Source organism: Mesoplodon mirus (assembly GCF_964341445.2).
Source record: "Mesoplodon mirus genome assembly, chromosome: 18".
Classification (NCBI taxonomy): domain Eukaryota; kingdom Metazoa; phylum Chordata; class Mammalia; order Artiodactyla; family Ziphiidae; genus Mesoplodon; species Mesoplodon mirus.
The window spans coordinates 39,759,820-39,779,999 of NC_138994.1; the positions used below are offsets into that span (position 1 = coordinate 39,759,820).

At 51.4% G+C, this 20,180-nt stretch overlaps 1 protein-coding gene across 1 annotated transcript in view; it reads right to left on the minus strand.

Moving 5' to 3' along the window:
- Nucleotides 1–15,147: 15,147 nt before the first annotated feature.
- ULK2 (unc-51 like autophagy activating kinase 2) overlaps nucleotides 15,148–20,180 on the minus strand; it is a 66,100-nt gene continuing 61,067 nt past the window's right edge. Inside the window, exons 26-27 of the mRNA XM_082605265.1 lie at nucleotides 18,215–18,350; nucleotides 15,148–17,396 (exon numbers count right to left, since the gene is read on the minus strand). Of these exons, the coding sequence (XP_082461391.1) occupies nucleotides 17,338–17,396; nucleotides 18,215–18,350 (195 nt within the window). The 3' untranslated portion in view covers nucleotides 15,148–17,337. The remainder of the gene's footprint in view (nucleotides 17,397–18,214; nucleotides 18,351–20,180) is intronic.

Consider the following 20,180-nt stretch of genomic DNA (forward strand, 5'->3'; position numbering starts at 1 on the left):
GCAATTTTTCTGTAAATCCAAAATAATTCAAAAGTAAGATTTTTATTTTAAAATCTCATCTGGAGGCAGCACGCAGCGTGAACGAGTGCTAGCTCAGGGGTCCCCAGCTGTGAGGACCGGGAAAGACGCTTACCCTCCCAGGGCCCCATTTCCCCATCAGTTAAAATAAGGGCGCCAGAATCACGAGCAGTCATGTGGGACCCTGAGGAGGCGACACGCTTGAAAGGACTTTGGAAAGTGAAATTCCTTCCAAAACCATCCACGGAAAGAGGTAAGCTTCAGTGAGCTGCACCACTGACCCAAGCTAACCTGCTCGTCTTCCTAATGTAATACTGTCACTAGGTCTTTGCCTCGGGAACCCTTCAGCCTCCAGGCAGGCTGCCCTTCCTCCTCCCGTCGTCCCCACTGCTTTCCCAGTCCGGCACCGGCTCCCCTGCTGTCTCCTGGTGGATGCCTCCCTCCTGGTACCATGGGTGGCACCTCCCCACTGAGATTCCAAAACGTAAACTTCCTGTATAAGCTTCCAGATGAGGCACAGTGCTGGGGCTCACTGACCTAGAGGGCTGACTGCTGGGGCCTGGCTGGAGCGAGGGGGACAGCGTGGGTGGGGCAGGCTGGACTCGGCTTCGCCCAGTTCTGACCTCGGGGTCCCCCCCGCCACCGTCCTGGGTTCCTGGGTGCAGCACTGAGCCACTGGAGGACACTGGGATTTCAACTACTGTTTAGAGAGCTTCTCCCCGGACAGCAGCAAAGAGAGCGGACCGGCTGCATGTCTGGGAAAACTCAGGAAGGATCCCCGGGGGTCCCTTCCCCTCTATCTGCCCTGAGGGCAGAGACTTGGGTCGGAGAAGCTGCAGGTGTGCATCCCAGGAAGTCAGTGGGAGGAAGAGGGAAGCTCTCCCAGGGATGCTGTAAAGGTCCCCCACTGTCACCCGACCCTGACCTTTCCCTGTGCAGGCTCCCAGGAAGCACCCAGGAAGCCAGGGCTGAGTTGGAACAAAGGGCAGCCCGGGGCTGGAGGGGGCAGGGCTGCACGGCCTGGCAAAATGCAAGTCACGGTGAGCTGGGCGCCTGGCCCGACCCCGCCTGGAGCCCCCGCCCACTGGGGGACAGGCCCGGGCCGCCTGGCACTCCTGTTCCTTGAGCGTGGGAAGCCACACCCTGATTCCTGACAAACACGAGTGCACCCCATCGCACACCAAGTCTGATATTTACTCTAACAAGGGCGAGACTCTCTCCGTTTTATTTCTGCATGGTGATCACACAAATATAACTCCGTGAACCTGCACAATGTGATGACTAGTTTTTAGAGCCGCCCTTTCCTTTCACACATAACTGGCTTGGCTCTCCCTCTGTCAGCACCCCGTAAAATTCCAGTGTGCACCTCCTGTGTTTTTTCCCAATGCTTATATAACATCCCATAAAGTTAAAGGTACATGACACACTGGAGGCTGTCGCTGTTTTTAAAACAGGGTCTCATCAGACACAGGTTCTGATCCCCCACTGCCTCAGCGGTGGGCACAAGCCCCCCAGGCAGGGGGACCGCGGGATCCACTCTGTCCCCTCTCGCAGCTGTTTAGTATTAATATCAACGTTTGACGTGCACAGGACCAGGATGCTCCCTGTTGAGGGGAAGCCACCTGGCTTCCAGCTTTTGACCAATGCTCCATAAGCCTCCTTGAACTTACGGGTGTTTTTATTTCTTTGTAACAGAAGCCCAGGAATGTTGGCATTTTTTATTTCATGCGTGGTGCCCGATGGATTTCCGCAAGGCAGTCCCTGGAGGCCAGCAGGCTGTCCGGGCCCTGGTCCAGTAAGGCAGCCAGTGCCCTGCGTTCTTGCCGCTTCTCGGCTGTTCCCTGACCCCGGCGGGCGGGCTGGTGCATTGTCACACCTGTGCCGGCCACAGGCCTCCGCCCCACTTCTCTTCTGTGTTTTCCTTGTCAACGTTTAAGAGCTCTTGCTGTTACAGCTGCTGAGTCACTAGTACTCTCCTTGATCTGTCACTTGTCCGTGGACTGGATTTATGGCACCTTTTGCTACACACGAGTTTTAGTATAGCCAGCGAGAACTCTTCTGTTTCAGTTTGAATGAGGAGAGTTCTCTCACCGGTCCTACGTGGTTCATCTAATTCTCGGGACATTCTTGTAAGATTTGTATTATTTTATTATTTACTCTGAGCCCATCAAGAGACTATTCTATCAATAATGCAGACGTCCCCTATATGAGCTAATTTAATCCTCACAACTGCGGAGAGGTAGGAACTATTATTATTATGTCCATTTTATAGATAGGAAATGGAAGCACAGAGAGGCTAAGTAATTGGCCTAAGGTCACACAGCTGGTGACAGAGCCAGGCCTCACGTGGCATCGATTCCTTGATCCCCCTTCGAAGGCTCACACCCTTGGACTTCCCCATTTCCTCCAGGTTTTCGAATTTTTGCTGCAGTGTTGAATACAGTTTCCTTAAAACGCTTTAATCTCCTGACTCTGTCATTATGTCTCCTTTCCAAACCTTAACCTTGTGTGTTTCTGTATCTCATTTTTCTTTCACAAAGAAAGTGCAAGTCAGGGTGAGCTCGGGTTCTTCTGCTCATCAGTGTTTGCAAAGACCAGGCCGCACTTGTCTTCCAAGAGAAGCGTGAATATAGGTTTCTGATTCATTTCTGTTCTTCTTCATCAATTCCATCTTCCTACTTTCTTTTTGTACTTAAACTGGGTAAGTAGGTCCTTTGACTTTTGTTTTCCTATTTTAATACTGATGGCCTTTGTCTTTATTTTCCACTGAATATGGTTTTGCCGTGTCCTGGAGTTTTGAGAATGTAACATTCTTACTTTCACCGCTTTCCAGTAATTTTTAATTTCCCTCTTGATGGCCTCTTTAAGTGTTTTTTGTAAGTGTGTTTCGTAATATCAAAGTAGTTAACATTATATTCGTCACACCTTTATTATTTACTGCCGGTTTTCTCAGATTATGATAAAAATATGGCCTTCTTCTCTCCTTTTCTCTATTGGTTCAGGCCTTCTTTGTGGTCAAATAGATAATGTCTGTAGCCGTTCCAGGGACGTACGAATGAGATGTATTATTTCTGTTCATAGATGTAAAAACCTCCACCTATTGAATCAAATGTACTGATTTTTCCTGGGTATATTATCCAGCTGTCCTTACAATTCTCATACTTCTGCTTTGTGTGTTTAACCACATTTTGCTTTGTTCATACAAGTTTATGACTGTTTGATCCCCTTTATAATTTTTGCTTTTCTTCTTCCTCTGTTTTGATCTTAAAGGCTACCTTATCTGATGTTAATTTGGGTGGTCCTGGCTTATTTTTGTTTGCACCGGTCTGAGCACCTAAGTCCCTCCAGCCCTTCTTTAGCCTGCGGCTTTACATGCATTTCTCGTAAATGACAGAGGGAGGGTTTGTCTTAGATGCCCTTCTGACAGTCTATTTTACTAGAAGGGCTGGGGCCTTCCATCGCATTCTTCCCATTACCTTTGTGTCCACTCTTCACGTCGCTCTCTCCTCTCTGATGGTCACGGTTCCTCCCTTGCCCTGCTCATCTGAAAGCTCTGCCGCCAGGGAAGCCCCTGAAATGGCTTTTTAATGTGTTTTCAATTCCTGCTTCCAGCTGCACCTCCTCAAATCTTTCTGTCCCTTCAAACATTCCGAGCGGCTTCATCACTTCCTGGTCAATTTCCCGTGCCCAAAGCTCCGTCCAGACTAAGTTAGCACTTCAATCCCAGTGCACAGCCTCCGCCAGCTCAGCTCCAGTCTGTGGCCCAGGAAGGGGACAGGTCTCATCCCGCCCCGTCCCCCAAGGCTCCGTGCCCCTGGTGCGGGGGCTGACAGGAAGAGAAGGGACCAGGGCAGCGTCCTTCTGCTTACCTGGCGCTCCCCACGGCCTCTGGGGACTCCCAGGGGTCCCACAGCTCCTGCCCACCACACAGGTCCCGGGAGAGATTCCCCCGCACCCTCAGTTCCAGCCCCACCCTCCAGGGCACCTTCCTCGGGTCCCCTCACCTGGCTGGCAGCTCCCCTGGTATCAGCGAGATGGTCCATGGGCACGCCTCCTTGGAGTGCTGTCAGCTGGAGGAAACTCACACATCCTCTTGTGCAAATGGGGCCCCCTCTGCCTGGATGTCTGCCTCTGGCTCTCTTTTCCAGCTCCACCATCTCGGATGACACAGAGGGTAGCTCAGCAAGCCCCCTGGGTGAGGAGATGTCCCTTCTGCAGGCACCCCGATCTCTCTGGGTGGCTCTCGGAGACCCCCTCGGTTGGCTTGGAGAGGTGGGGACTCCACCTTTGGGGGAGTGTCGGGGGGGAATGGAAAAGGCCACAGGCCCCCCTCAGGTGCACGACTTCCTTGACTCTTACAATTGCTGCACTTTCTAGTTCCCCGTCTCCATGGCAGAGAGATGCTGGAAGCAGTTCTCTCCCTCACCTGGAGCGAGGTCTCCACGGGGCGAAGGGCCAGAGCGCACAAAGGAAGGACAGACAGAGCCCAAGGGGAGGGGGCGTTTCAGGCCCTGGGGCGTGGCTGGAGAGCTGGCCATTCCCACACTGGCACACATGCCAGTCTCCCCTGAGTCCATCCTGGTGATGCTGGAGAGGGGCTGGCAGTCACTCTTGGGACCGTGGAGCCGCTACAGGGAACACGGCCCGGTCAAAACCATCTGCACAACTAACTACAGCGGAGCATCATCCAGCCTTGAAAAAGAGAGGAAATCCTGGGGACTGCCCTGGTGGTCTATCGGATAAGACTCAGTGCTCCCAATGCAGGGGGCCCGAGGTTCGATCCCTGGTCAGGGAACTAGATTCTGCATGCATGCCGCAACTAAGACTCCTGTCACAACTAAGGAGCCCGCGAGCTGCAACTAAGGAGCCTGAGAGCTGCAACTAAGGAGCCCGCCTTCTGCAAACCAGTGCAACCAAATAAATAAATTTTTTTAAAATGTTAAAAAAAAAGGGGGGGGGTGTACTTCCCTGGTGGCGCAGTGGTTAAGAATCCGCCTGCCAATTCAGGGGACATGTGTTCGAGCCCTGGTCCAGGAAGATCCCACATGCTGCGGAGCCACTAAGCCCATGTGCTGCAACTACTGAAGCCCACGCACCTAGAGCCCGTGCTCCGCAACGAGTAGCCTCCGCCCGCCGCAACTAGAGAAAGCCCGCGTGCACCAACAAAGACCCAACGCGACCAAAAATAAATAAATAAATAAAAATTTAAAAAATAAGGAGGGGGGGAAGAAATCCTTACATACTTAATGACACTAAATTGTGCACTTAAAAATGATGAAGATGGTAAATTTTACGTTGTGTGCGTGCCTAAGTTCTCCACTCAATTCCACTGCTAAACTCGGCTCTGAGCTGTGGACACCATCTGGGAACCAGAGCTACTCTTCCCATCAAACCAGGAGACTTCTTTGTCATGGGGGCATGGAGAGAACCCATTTCTTCAGACTTCTCCCTACCCGTGCCTGACAAGTGTGGACTCCAATTTCGCTGAGAGCTGTTTTCCTACATTATTGCGGCTAATGATGAGACTCAACTCATGTATGTCTCAACCAGACTCCATGTTATTTCCTTGGAACCATCAGTTGACCTTTAAAATGGACCTTAACTCTGACTAGAATTTAAAGTCTCTGTACCAGCACAGTGTAATTTCTGTTGCCCTTACCCTCTGCCCCACCCCCTTTTTTTCTATTTTAATCAGAAAATATAGTTAAATACTGAAAAAAATAAAAATCCCATCCACATGGACCCAGTAACGTAGCAAATGCATGGATACCCTCTACTGAGCCCCCTGCCCCGGGTACTGGGGCGGGAGCCGTGGTGGACAAAGGGCAGAGGCGACCCTCGCCCTCACAGAGACCCCACCCCGCAGGGACAGAGACGGCAGAGGCTCTCAGGGAGCTGGGTGGAGGCCCTGTGCAGTGGGTCAGGGGAAGTGGCCCCAGCACTTGTCCAGGTGTGAACCAGCTCCGGCTTTAAGTGAGCAAGGCTGGACTTGCTGAGATATGGGTGGAGGATGACAAAGCCGAATCAGGACAGCGGTTACCTTTGGGGGCAGGGAGAGGAATAGATGGTGGTGGGGGAGAATGCACCAAGGGCTTTCTAGGTATGTAATTTCTAAAGCTGGGTGGAGGGAACACAGGTGTTAAGTATTTTCGTATATTTTTGTATGCCTAATATATTTCATTGTTTAAAGTTAAGACTATTTTTTAGAGCAGTTTTAGGCACAGCAAAACTGGGGGGGGAAGACACAGGGAGCTCCTGTGCACACCCTCCCCCCCGCATGCACAGCCTCCCCACCATCAACACCCCACAAGACGGTACATCTGTTACCACTGATGAAGCTGCGTGGACACGTCATCACCACCCAGAGCCCAGAGTTTACACGAGGCTCACCCGTGGTCTTGTATATTCTGTGGGTTTGGACAGATGTATCAAGAGCTGTATCTATCATTATCATACTGCACAGAGTATTTTCTCTGCCCAAAAGAAGAAAAATGTAGCTTTCGAGGTGTCTGTGCAACGACCAAGCTAAGTGTCCGGTGGTCGTGGGAGCACTGCTGTGTCAGAGCCCCATCGTGGACACGGGCTCCCCTGCGGGGTGAAACTGAGAGCCAAAGAAGGGAAAACAGGATTGAATCCTGGAAGCCATGGGCTTGAAAAGGGGGGGAGAGAGGCAATGGATTCGGGCGTAGCTTCAGCAGAGCAATTTATCTATGAAAGCAAGGAAGTGAGGGAACCATTAGGTACTAGCCACCTCACTGGGGCATCACTGGTGAACAGCACAGGATTGGAGCAGCCCGCAGGCTCGACAGGTCAGGACCGGTTAAACAAATGAAGGCGCAGCCATTCGAGAAATAACTTCAGATCTGTAAAAACGGCAGATGTTCATAATATATTCATACATAAGGAACACAAGTTTTAAAATAGTATATTTTATAATTCTATTCTTTTTTTTAAAGTATTACCCTGGGTAGGTGTAGGAAGCACTTTTTTTTTAAATTTATTTATTTGGTTGTGCCGGGTCTTAGTTGTGGCATGTGGGCTCCTTAGTTGCAGCTCACCGGCTCCTTAGTTGTGGCATGCGGGTTCCTTCATCGTGGCACGCGAACTCTTAGTCGCAGAACGCGAACTCTTAGTTGCAGCATGCATGTGGGATCTTAGTTCCCTGACCAGGGATCAAACCCAGGCCCCCAGCAGTGGAAGCACAGAGTCTTAACCACTGGACTGCCAGGAAAGTCCCTACAATTCGATTTTTATAAATGATTTTGTTTGCACAGGGAAATCATGTGGGCAGATGAATTAAAATATTAATATAATCTCTGGGATGATGCGAGGTTTGTTCTTTTTTATTTATCTGCCTTTTTAAAGGTTTCTGCAATGAACACAAAGTACTTACGAATATAAAAAGGAGAAGGGCCTTCCACAGGGAGCAGGTCCTGTCATTTCCTGGGACGCTGAGAGGAATGGGTCCCACGGCACGGAAGCTGTGTCCCGTCCGGGGCAGCCAGCATCTGGGCTCCACTGGGCCAGGCCTGGGAGACAGACCGGCATGTTGTCGGCCCTTCTCAGTGCGGGGCAGGCGAGGCGTAGGGAAGCCTCCCTGCCTGCGGGTCTGAGGGAGGGTTCCTCTGACACAGCAGGGTCCAGAGTTCTCTCCTTCCCTCGAGGGGTGGATTTGGGGGAGCCCCCGACCCCTCCGCCCCCGGGATGTAGGAGACTCTACCCCTCAGGCAGACGGCTGTGCCCTCCCCCTGCCCTTAGCCTCTGACAGTGTCTTCAGTTTTCTGCCAAGGTCCCCTTACACCAGCCTGGCCAAGACCCCAGTCCAAGACCCCAGCCCACATCTCTCCTCTCGACACCCCCCTCACATCCTCTACAATCACTGCAAAGTGTTTGAGAGCCGCTGGCTTGGTGAGAACTCTTGGCCACCTGGGTTCTCAGGTCTCAGACACCATCCACGATGGCCCCCGCCGGTCAGAAGGTACACATAAAAGTCCCCCTAGGCTCCTCGGAGCCAGCAGCCCTCGGCCCTCCATCTGCGGTGTAGGGGTGGGGAGGGGCCTGAAGCACAGTCTTGGCCTCGGGCCCCGAAAAGGCAGGGTGGAGATAAAGGCTCTGGGCAGGACCTCACCGGGCAGTGCAAGCCCAGGGGGCTTGAGATGGGGAGGGGAGCCCAAAGGAGGACGAGCACTGCGCTGGTGACCACGCCACCCCAGATGCAGGCTGCTGCGGACCACGTGGGGGCCAGCCTGGAGGCTGCGCTGCTGCAGGGCAGGCACCAGGGCCGCTGGCTGTGGCTCGTGGAACAAGCACTGGGGTCTCTGGACAGAGGCTGGTCAAAAACACTGGACAAGTCTTCCACGACCTGGTTTGCTCGGCGCTCCCCCTGGTGGCCACTGGCATGAAACGCAACGCCGTGCGCCCACTCCCGAGGTCATCCGCTCGAGCCACCCCCAGACCTCTGCACATCTGATTTCCCGGTCTCCCTTCTAGGTTCCAGCCCACCCCCACCCCCACAAAGCCTTCACCACCACCCACATGTCTGCGTAGACCCTTACCCTGGACCTCTCCTCTCCACGCAAAGGCAATGGCTGTGCACAAGCTCTGCCCGCCTTGCAAACGGGGTCTCGCGTATGACCTAGGAGGAGCGAGGTGGGCGCGCGCACGCGTGCGCGCGTGCGTGTTCTCCTCTCTGACACCAGGCAGGGTTGCTGCAGGATCAAACCCCCAGAGCAGCACGGATACAGGGTCACAGCAGTGCACTGACACCCATCCTGCACGTCCTGCGCCCTGATTTCTGATTTTGTTCCCAGGCCGCCGCAAAATTCTTTTTACAGATAGTCATTTTTCACCAATTCCGTTCTGCTTAAATCAGCCAGAGTCCTTTCCATTCGTTGCAGGCTGCAAAAATGGCCACAGGGGTTCCTCCCCCCGCCCCCTTCCCGGGTGAGCAAAGGGTTTCGTGGTAGATCGTTGCTGTGCTTCCCCACCTTGAACCTGGACTCAGTCCACGGGACACTGGCAGATCTGACTCCACAGTGCTGAGGGGTGAGCACCTGGGGCTTGTCCTCTGAATAGGGCTGGGCTGGCAGTCGACGGCAGAACGTCAAGCAAACCCACAAGCACAGGTGAGGCCACCTCAGGCCACTGAGCACCAGCCACGCTGAGCCAGAGCAGAGCCACCCAACTGGACCACAGAATTATGAGAAATAATATGTGCTCACTGTGTTAAGCCATTGTCTTTGAAGCGGTTCATACACGACGTCCAGCAACGGAGAACCCCACCCGATCCACCTACATCCTATTCCTCTCTAAGTCCTGTGGGTTTTCGCTGCTCCCTACCTCTTGGAAGCAGGCAATTCCTCCTCTATGTTTCAGTGGGTGTCCCTGCAGCCATTTATGCCGCCTCCCATCTTTTCTCCAACCCGCCAGTTCAATCAGGCCACCCCCTCTGCTTCGAACCTTCTTATGGCTGCTAGAGGGCCTCCCCCAGCCTCCCTCACCGCTCACTTTGTCCCCACATGTCGACCTTTGGTCAGGCAGGGCTGGTGCCGAGCGCCTGTGTCCATCATGGGATGGACGCGCTCACACGTGCACAGACACGCGCAGAACAGTCTGCGTGCAAGCAGAGTCGTTGCTATACCTGCATCTTGCGGCGGTGCGTCAGGGCGTGCGCTCGGGGGAGCCTGCCTGAGATGCATCCTGACGCAGGCACTGACCACTGTGAGATTCAGCAAGCTACTTCCGTCTCTCAGAGGTGGCTGCGAGGTTCACACAAGTTCACACACGTGAGATTCTTGGAAGTGCAATGGCACAGGACTGCACACAGTGTCTGTCTGCCTGGAATGCAGACGTCCCACTGTCATCACCACCACCACCACCACTGTCACCACCAGCATCATCACCACCACCACCTTCACCACCACCATCACCATCATTGTCACCATCACCATGACCATCACCATCACCAACCACCACCACCTTCACCACCACGACCATCACCAACCACCACCACCTTCACCACCACCATCACCATCATCACCACCACCACCATCAATGTCATTGTCATTTTCCACAAATATCTGTCGAGCACCTGCTCTTTGCCAGGCACTGTCCTAGGAGCTAGGGACACTATTAACAAGACAGACTCCTGGCTTGAGAGAGCTGACATTTTAGTGAGGTGAGTAACAAGTAAAAATAGAAACAGGGTAATTTCAGAAACTGGTTACTGGGCTGCAAAAAGCAAACGGTGCTGGGACAGAGAATGACTGCTGTGTCTTCGGTGCCTTTGTTGTTGCAGGCTCCCCCTGCCACGGGGCCTTTGCACATGCTAGTCCCGCTCTTAGAACATCCTCCCCTCCTTCATTAACCTGGTCAGCAGCCACTCATTTTTTCCTGACTTTGGTCCCATCATCCCCCCACAAGCCCCGCCACAAGCCCCCCCCCAAGCAATAACATCGTCCACCTCCCTTTTGCGGCATTCATCATACCTGTGTGTTTATCAGTCTTGTCTGAAGTGTACACCCTGTGAGGGCAGCCAAGCCTCTCTCTCTCTGCTGTACCCCCAGCACAGCAGGTGCTTAACAGTTCTGAATAACAAAGCTGGAGAAAAGACCAAAATTGAAGTCAAACATTACAGTTCCTTGAAATTTATCCGTCAAGCTTCTGGCCTAGGAAACATCTCACAGAGGAGGAGACGCCTTCCCTAGACCCTGCCTCACACCAAACCCCTCTTCCCTGCATGCGTTCCAGGTGTTCACCCTGAATCCAATCACAGAGAAACTTGGGATTTTTCCTTCTCTACCCTGGTTGGCTGGAAGTGTGGCTCTTCTCGCCCATGAAAGACCCTCCAGGGCCGTCCTCAACACAAGAGCGTGAAGGCCCCTGGGGGCAGAAGTCAGAGGGAGACCAAGGGCAGCCTTTCCCCCAGGGTCCCTCTGTCTCTCCTTTGGGGCCCGATGCCCCACCCACTCTCAAGGGAACGGCTAGTCTCACCAGCCCCAGGAGGGGCCTGTGGGGGCTCCTTGGGGCAGTTTTCCTGGAGGAAGTGGGTATAGGACTCACCTCCCTGCTTCCATCAGAAGGGAGCTGGGCTTCTGGGGGTCAGGGTCAAGTGGGCACCTGGGGACCCTGTGAGCCCCTGCGCTTACGTTTTCCTCAGGCCCTCAAGTGCCCGTCACTGTGCAAAGGGCATTTTCCCCATAAGAATTGTGTGAGAAGGCACTACTCTGATCTTCAATGGATGGAAGATGGAGGCCCAGGAGGGTGAGGGGACCTGCCCAAGGCCACACAGCAAGAGTGAGAAGTACCTCGTTTCTCAAAGAAGCAGAAAAAACACGTGCTCCCAAAATGTTCCAAAACTAAGACTTGTACAGACTTTGCATTCCGTGTTTACTAGCTGTTTGATGAAACGTCTAAGAGCAGAACCGTCGCTGGGGAGCTGCTGCTGACCCGGGGACACTGTCCACATCCGTGCTAGCTGACCTCAGGAGGGCGAGCAGCACGCATCCCTGGTGGCCTGTGTCCACCGCCGCGTGCGCCTCGATGCCTGGCTCTTCCACGGTTCATCTGTGTGCCGGGGCCACATGCGACAGCCTGCAGGCCAGGTCCGGTCCACAGCCTAGAGATCAAGAATGGTTCTTACATTTTAAGTGGATTGGAAGAAAAAAAAGGCTATTTTGTGACACGTGAAAGTTACAAGAAGCTCAAATTTCAGGTGCATCGTACCGGCCCCGGCTACTTTCTGTGGCACGACAGCAGAGCCGAGCAGCTGCCAAAGGCACTGCCGTAGGGTCCTGAACGGAGAAAGTGGGCACCGTGTGGTGCCCTGGACGTCCTGTCCGATTTCCTCTGACACGATGCTACAGACGAACAGATGATGTGTTCGTGACCGTGTAGAAGGAAGCTGGGATCCTCAGGAGTAAACAAGCTGCTTATGTAACAGGCATCTGTTTCCCGAGAATCCCCCCAGGTTTCACATCCTTTCTGAACTGACACACTTTTGTCACATGCTGGCTCCTCTGACGGCGACTGAATAAATGTTGAAGTGTGCTCCGCACCAACTTGTCTCAGAGTTGTTATTTTAGCACATTCTCAGTGGAAAGGAGCATTCACATCTCCAAAATCCCGACGTGATGAGGAGCCAGCCTGTGACTGGAGAAGGGCCCCCAGCCTCAGCCTCGCTCACCACCCTGCACCCACCTCCCGGGGCTTAGATCCGCCCCCCTATTCTGAGCCCAGAGACTGGGACCCTCAGCCCGTCTGCGCCAGGGGCTTTTTACTCTGCTGCTCCAAGAAGCCTTCAGACTGAAGGTGGGGGGGCAGGGGGAGGGCTCTCGGGATGGGGGCTGGAATTTCCTTATTTTCTCCCAGCATTTCCCCCACCTTAACTCCCCTCATCTGTTGTGTTTACGCCAATACCTTTCCTAGCTGATGACCTGAGTTTTAGATTTCTTCCTGTACCGAAATCACCTTGTTAAAGAATTACAAAATTAACAAGCTCAGAGTGAAACAACATCAGCATCACCACCCCCCATAACAGACACTCCCGACAGGGAAGGAGAACCTGTTATCCCGGTGGACCAGCGGCAACGTGCATCCTCATCACCTCATAGACCCTCCCCTCCGTGGAAGGCACCCTGCCCTCACGAGGATCCCCAGATCAGCCGCCAGCCCTGTGGTTCATTCTTAGCGCACAGCCCGCTCACCCACCATCTTCACAGAAACCTTCCAGCTGGAACAGAGGCAGGCCCATTGGGCCCCCATCAGAGCCTCTGGCCGCAGCTCAGTGTGCCAGACAGAAGTCCTGTTGTCGCCCAGACGGGACTCTGGGCAAAGGCCCCTGTGACCTGCCCCTGCCTGGCCCACCATCTCCCTCCCCGACCTCCCCCTGCAGCAGGGGTGGGGCCCAAGGGCAGAAGGTGGGAGAAGGGGCAGCTGGGTGGGCCTCAGTGCTTCAAGACGAAGACAGGGCTCCACGTGCCACCTCCTGTTGACGGACCGAGGGGAGGGCGCTGGATTACGTCCCTGGGAGAGGGCCCCTACATGCCGCCATCAGCAAAAGAGCTGGTCTTAGGACGCCAGGGCCTGCAGGGGTCCCCTTGGCAAACCTGGGGTTGAGGCCCCTCCCACCCAGGACCGGCCGAATCCCTGCTGGTCTACCTCAGCTCATACAAATAAACAAACAAGCAGGGAACCTGCAAAGTGCCCATTTGTCCGTGTGTCCTTGAAGCCCTTCCCCTAGGGGTTCTGAGGATGGTTTCAAAGCTTCTGCTCTTGGGCTCCTGCCCCAGCCCCCAAGGGGATGGCAGGTCTGCTAACCTCACCTGCTTCTCAAAACTTGCTGCCTGCTGCTTGGCCGGGGGAGTCCAGCCGGAGACACCTGCGCACCGAGAAGCATAAAAGTGCATCAGCAGAAAGGAGTAGTTGGAAGGCCAAGGGGTGAGCAGGGCTGGGGCTCCAGGCACGTGTGTGGGATGAGCAGCTCGTGGGCCCAGGCCCTGCCCAGCAGCCTAGCTGGCCAAACCCCAGCCCTGGCTTTCTTCTCTTTGGAAATTACTTGCCAGGTCTGCCTTTTCCATCTGTGAAATAAAGCCAGTGAGGGTTGGTACGAAGATCAAATGAAGTAATAAATATTAGATTGCCACAAACCTTGAACTACAAGGGTCAGATCAATCCACAGGGAAAGGACGTCTGCAAGCAGGTGCCCAGGGCTCGGCCGTGGCGGCGGGGCTGGTCCTTTCAGAAGGTGTTCAGATAGAGCCTGAAACCGGGCCTCGCCCCAAACCGAGCCTAACAGAGCGGAGCTGCCGGCTGCCCACCGCCCACGGCTGGGGCTGTTCAAACAACCTCACGCCCAGTAACTCGTTCCGTTCTCACCACCACTGACCAGCTCCGAGCCAGACGCGGACAGGTGTGGAGAGGTTAGGGATGGAGAGTGCCCAAGGACACACCGCTCTGCACAGGAGTCTGAGACCAAGACAGCTGCACCCAAGGAAGCGGAGAACAGCCTACAGCGAGCAAACCCTCAGAGACGGGACAGCCTGGGAGCAGGAGGGCGAGGGGAAGCCCCAGGGCTTGGCCACCGCCACAGCAGCCTGCGCTCAGATCCACGCCAGGAGGCTGTTCAGAAAGGACGGCACGTTCACAACGGGCCGAGCGAGGCCCTCTGTGCAAGGGGACCCGGAGGCTCTGCCAGGCGCCCTGCTCTGCGCGGGCCCGTGCTGTCGGCAGGCTCCCAGCCTCGGCTCCCTCCTCCACAATAGTCTGGGCACTGACCCCTGTGACCCTTCACCTGTTCGGCTCCACCTCGTCCACAAAAGCCGAGACTTTAGGGACCGACTGTCATTTCCCGCCGTGCGGTGCTTTCCCAGGTGGGTCGCTTCTGATGTGACTTCCTCTGATTCCGGTGAGGACGATGCCACCTTGACCCCTCTCTCAAAGACAGCATTCTGGCCAGGGCTGTGACAGACAAGGCGGAGACTCAGGCAGGGCTCAGGACTTCCATGGCTGAAGACCCAGGGCCCAGGACCCAGTGTCAGTTGTCTCCCAGTGTGCAGAGGTGGATACGGATGCTCCTAGGCTGCGCCCGTCAACGGACGGAAGACACCAAGCTCTCTGGGCGGCAGCCAGTCTCCCTGCAACAACAGAACCGCGCTCTGCTCCGCAGGAGTGAGGACGGCCCACAGAAGCTACAGGAGGCACACGGTGCAAGCGACAAGTCTTCCTCTGTCACCTCAAGGGCTTTTTAGAGCCAAGTCAGTGACTTCACACCCACGGTGCCCAGCTCGACTCCCCTGCTATTACCTGTGGGGACTGAGGCGACCGCGCCCAAACAGTAACCCCCTCTCCGGGCTCCTCTCCTGGACCCCAGGAGGGGCAGAAGGACTCCCCCACCTTGAGGAGACGGGCGTGTGGGAAGCACCCCACGGGCCCAGCGCAGGTGCCATTAAGGCAAATCCTCACAGCAGGAACAGCCACTTGGCACACTCACAGATTAGCCCCGTGTGCATTTGTGCGCCCGCAAGCTCCCAGGCCTGCCTGAGCACCGGTGTCAACCGTAAATGTGTGGGCGGGTTTCTTTCTTTTTTATGAAATAGATGATACAAAATCAAAAGATACACGTGGAAACATAAAGCATTTGTTTATTATTGCTATAATCAAGGCAAAATCTCTTAAAACAATTGGCCTTGATAATGGAAATATAATCAGAACCATTAATCACGAGTTTACAGTTTGTTCTTCTCTGCTGTTCAGACTTCACGGTCTCACACATACCTCCTATCACCTGACCTTTGTCGTACAAGAAGAAGAAGAATGCACTTGGAGGTCACAAAGCACAGCCTGGCCACTTCCCTAGGTACTGACTGCAGACCAAGCACTTCCTCGCTGTGAAGCTGTTTCATCCTGTGTTTAAAAAACAAACGGGAGAGGGGAGGAGGGGCCGGAATGTACCCACCCCCTCGGAGGATCAGTGAGATGACACGGGCGGTAACTGAGAGAACATACAAGAAACTGCCCTTTACACTCGAAATAATCATACAAAATGGAGTATCACCAGTGACAGTGCTTACCACCCCTGCAGGGAGGGCAGGAACCCGCCACACAGCCCATGCTCCAGGCGGCCTGCAGGACCGTCACCGAGCATCTGAAACCCTGGGGCAGGGCAACGGGTGTTAACCACCAAGCCTCCAAACTCACTGAGGAAGGACCTGGCCTGACAAGCCACATCACAGGGACCCAGCCTTACCCTAGAAACACTTGGTCAGTTTTATTTACCTTAATATACATCTGTACAGGCAATAATAAAAAGGCTATTACACAACAATTCAGTGGGTTTTACCTAGTTTCATGAATAATGCATGCAGTTACAAATAAGAGGTAGAAACACTGTATTAAAGACCTAAAAATATAAACATCATATAAATAAATGTTCAAATTAACTGCTGGAATTTCATACAGATAAATAAAGTAAAAATTACATTACTTTGTCAAAGTAAAGAAAAACCATGTTTTTGTTTTTATCAGTACACTAAATTAATGCCAAAGAGCTTCTGTGCAATTTGTCAGAGTTCAGATTATATTATCTAAAAGGATTAAAACTGGAGAATGGTTTATTCAAGTATTCAAGCAGGTAAGTAAGAGAAACGAAATCATCTACAGCGTAGGCACCGTTTCTAGAGGGAGGTTAAGTGCCCACATTCTCCATGACTAGCTATCTGGTGAACTGTCAGGACTAACATGAAAGTGCACACAGGCTGGAAAAGAGCTGTCCATTTTCCTAAGAGAAAACAAACCTCATTTTTCACTAACTTCATGTAAAATTCCACATCACTAATAAGCCTGTAAGTCACCAACTTTGTTTTGGCCCTATTACAATTCTTGAGAGTATCTCTGGATTGACACTTGTTCTAATACTGCCCCAATAAACCTAGCCTTTAGTAAACCTAGAGGTCATAGGCATGAATGCACATTCTGCATGCACAGTAAAAAATGCAAACAAAAGCAGACAACCAGCAACTTAAAAATATCACTGAGAAAACCTGTAGGTGTAGATGAATAGGTTAAGAAAATGCAAAGGTTCACACAAGTTTTTTACCACTTAAAAGTCCACGAGAAATTACCTGTGAATTCTGGAAAGGGTACGTGTATATAATCAAGTAAAATATTTTAAACAAGTCCATTGTGCCTCAGTTAGTTCTAAATTGCAAAATCCAATACACAGGTTGTTTTAATAAATTAGTGCAATATGAAAGATTTTGGAAGATTACTAATATGTGTCCATATTAGATCAAATTGATGATTTCACAATTTCTTCCAAGAGACGCCTTTCACTCCTTCTTAAGCTATTTCTTCCTGAGCTGTTTATGGACGCGTGCTCAGACTCAGTTAAACTTACCCCGAGTATCAAACTGCCTGGATGAGACGTGGCTTTTTACTTTTCGCCTCAGTGAACACGTGGAAGCCCACACCTTGCTCTGGCGACCGGCGTGAAGAGCCACTCATCGTCTCATTCCTAATCATCCTTAAGAATAACTGTACTGACAACTCTAGTTCTAAGGTACGTTTATTTACCAAGTTCAAACTGAAAGCCAAGTGGAATACTCTTGATTCTGCTTCTACAAAGAAAAAGGGAAGGGGTGACTTCTCTGATAAGGCAGGTAGTCCTGGGCTTGTTTTTCCTTTTTGAAATCACTGCTTGCTCTTTGGTAGTCACCGTGTAGGAACCTACAGTTTCCTGGGGGTGGGGCGCCAGGATCCAAGCTGTTCCCAAACACATCTCCTCACACCCGCCACTAGACCTGGGGGCAGGCGGGCTGCTGCTCACAAGGTGGAGGTGCTGTAGCAGAGTGCCGACAATCTCCTTTCAATACGAGATTTATCTAGAAGTAAAATAAATTCATAATAAAAATCATTTATATTTTCAAAACCAAGGAAAGAAGAACGAATGAAAAATGTCTCTCACTCTCCACCTACACCCTCACCTCTGTTCTATCTCTGCCCCAGAGTTAACAGGTCTGAGTACTTCTTCTTCTTTCTGCTGGTAATTGCCTAGCTCAATGCTGCACAGTGGTAAAAGCTAGATCAGCACGTCAAATGAAGAACATTTAGGTTTTAACAGCAGTTCGCTCACAATTGCAAATGATTTTAGAACTGCCAGCCCCTTGTGGCTCTTCAAAATGTGGTATGACCACACCTCCTCCTCCTCAAAAAAACATCACTGGTCTTATATCTGACAAGTGGAAACACCATCCTGGTACCCTACCAGTCTCCACTCCGTTCTGTACACCAAATCTGCAGTACACAGGGTTTTCACAGGGCTCTTCGGTCACTAAGCCAGAGGATTAAAACAGTTGCCTTTCTTATTGTTTAATGATAAAAGCAAAGTTTTCTGCATACACAAACACACCCACCAATACAGTCATGCAGTGTAGAAATCTAAAGACTCATGACAAAAGCCAACAGCTCTGTACAAGCAACCTCTCTAATCCTCACAACAGCTTGGCAAGGCAGGCATTGTTCCTCATCTTGTAGAAGAAGAGATGGAGACCCCAGAGAGGGTGAGTGACTTGCCCAAGGTTGGGTAGCCAAGATGCAACCCCCAGGCTGCACGGTTCCAAACTCCATGCTCTGTCTACCACACCAGGAGGAGACAATGAAAGTGCAACCAACACGCACACTACTTTCTACGTCAACTCACATCTGTGTACATTTTCAATATCTGCCGGGTCCTGGAGAATCTTAGTTAAGCCTTCCAGAAGAAGGGCCGCCTTATGATAGCGATGAACAGTATCTTCAGTCTGCTGGAACATCTCATCCAGGGCTGCAGCCTGAACCTGGAAGCAGTCAGCAAAAACAAGAGGATTCTCAGCTTTTCCATGAAAATACGAATCCATTCAGGCAATGCAGCTTTAAATGGAATCTGTCTAAAATTAATACGTTTTGACAAAATGATATAATCTACTGGGTGAGTGACATAAAAGAGCTTCTTGACAAAAGAGTTACTCTGCATTCAAACATAACCTTCTTGAACTCAGAGATTCATAACTCATGATACTTATACTTCTAAACTGGCTCTTCTATGACTTCACTAAAAAGTTTATTTTATTATTATTATTATTTATTTATTTTTTTTTTTTGCGGTATGCGGGCCTCTCACTGTTGTGGCCTCTCCTGTTGCGGAGCACAGGCTCCGGACGCGCAGGCTCAGTGGCCATGGCTCACGGGCCCAGCCGCTCCGCGGCATGTGGGATCTTCCCGGACTGGGGCACGAACCCGTGTCCCCTGCATCGGCAGGCGGACTCTCAACCACTGCACCACCAGGGAAGCCCTAAAAAGTTTATTTTAAACATACACTTCTACACTGGTAACCTGGTATTTCACTAAAGTAGATCTTGTTACAATGAAATAATTAAATGATGTTAAAAGCCACTTATCAGCTTTTCCTTTTAGTTACAGAATCTTCTGGTGTGTGGGATTCATTCACTCAGAGGTATTTACTGGGCACCTGCTGAGTGTCAGCCCAGAGCGTACGATGAAGGTGAGCTCACAGTCCAGAGGGAGGCGTGGGCTGTGAGCTCCAAGGGGTACCTGGCATCACAGGAGGAAGCCCCGGATGGCACGGAGCACACGCGAGAGGCATCTAACCCGACTATGGAGGAAGGAGTGGTTAGGGAGCGCCTCCAGGAAGTGATGCTGAGGCAGAGCCATAAGGAAGCAGGAGCGAGCTGGGCAGGGGGACAGGTGGGTAGGGCTTCCCAGAAAGACGGGCATGGTGTCATTCACGGGGTTATGAGCATTTGTTTCCCCAACAGCATCCTGATTTTCTCTTTAATCATTCATTGCCCAGACTGTCAGTAATCCAGTATCCTAATTTACTTGTCAGTATGCTCTGTCTCTTTCAAAGAGTAAAGCCACATACAATACAATAAATAAAATGGATACAGAAAATCCAAGCCCTGGAAAGGAAGGAGAGAAATAACTAAATATAAGTTGAGTGTCTCCAAGCTTGCTCAGCAGCCAGGGCACAAGGAGAGACTTGTTGGAGGCACGTGGCTCTATCATCAGAAGAGACAGAACCATCCTAACTCCGTACGAGAGGATGTCTTTCCTGGCACAAATTTCTAAAAGAAAATCTGTCCTATGAAGTCTTAATTTGGTACAAAACGATACAATGCATATTATTCATGTCAACAGTTTAGGGCAATATAATGTATATTATTCACATCAACAGTTTATATTCCAAAACTATTTTCATATGCCTTTTTATTTTGATGGCTTTCAAAATAAGACCAAGGGGGTAATATAACAGTACAATTCAAAGTACACAAATTTGAGAGGGAAAAGGAAGCTCAACAACTATGTTAATATGGTAAAAACTATAAGGTTGGTCAGTAATTAAATTTTTCCCCACTTAATTACTTCTTTGACAGTCCCTAATTTCATGTTTCCTTCAGAGCAATTTTTCCCCCAAGATACAGAAAACAAATTATTTCCACTAATATAACCAGAGAGTTGGAAAAGTAGATTATACTTTGTGTGTCTACACTTAAGTAAGGTCAGTTGTGGAATCTGAGCACGTGAATTTCTGCAGATTGGGTAATAAGAGCAGTATTTTTTCTAATGTTTTATCAAGCCAAATTTCTTAAATAGTAGAAAATGAAGAA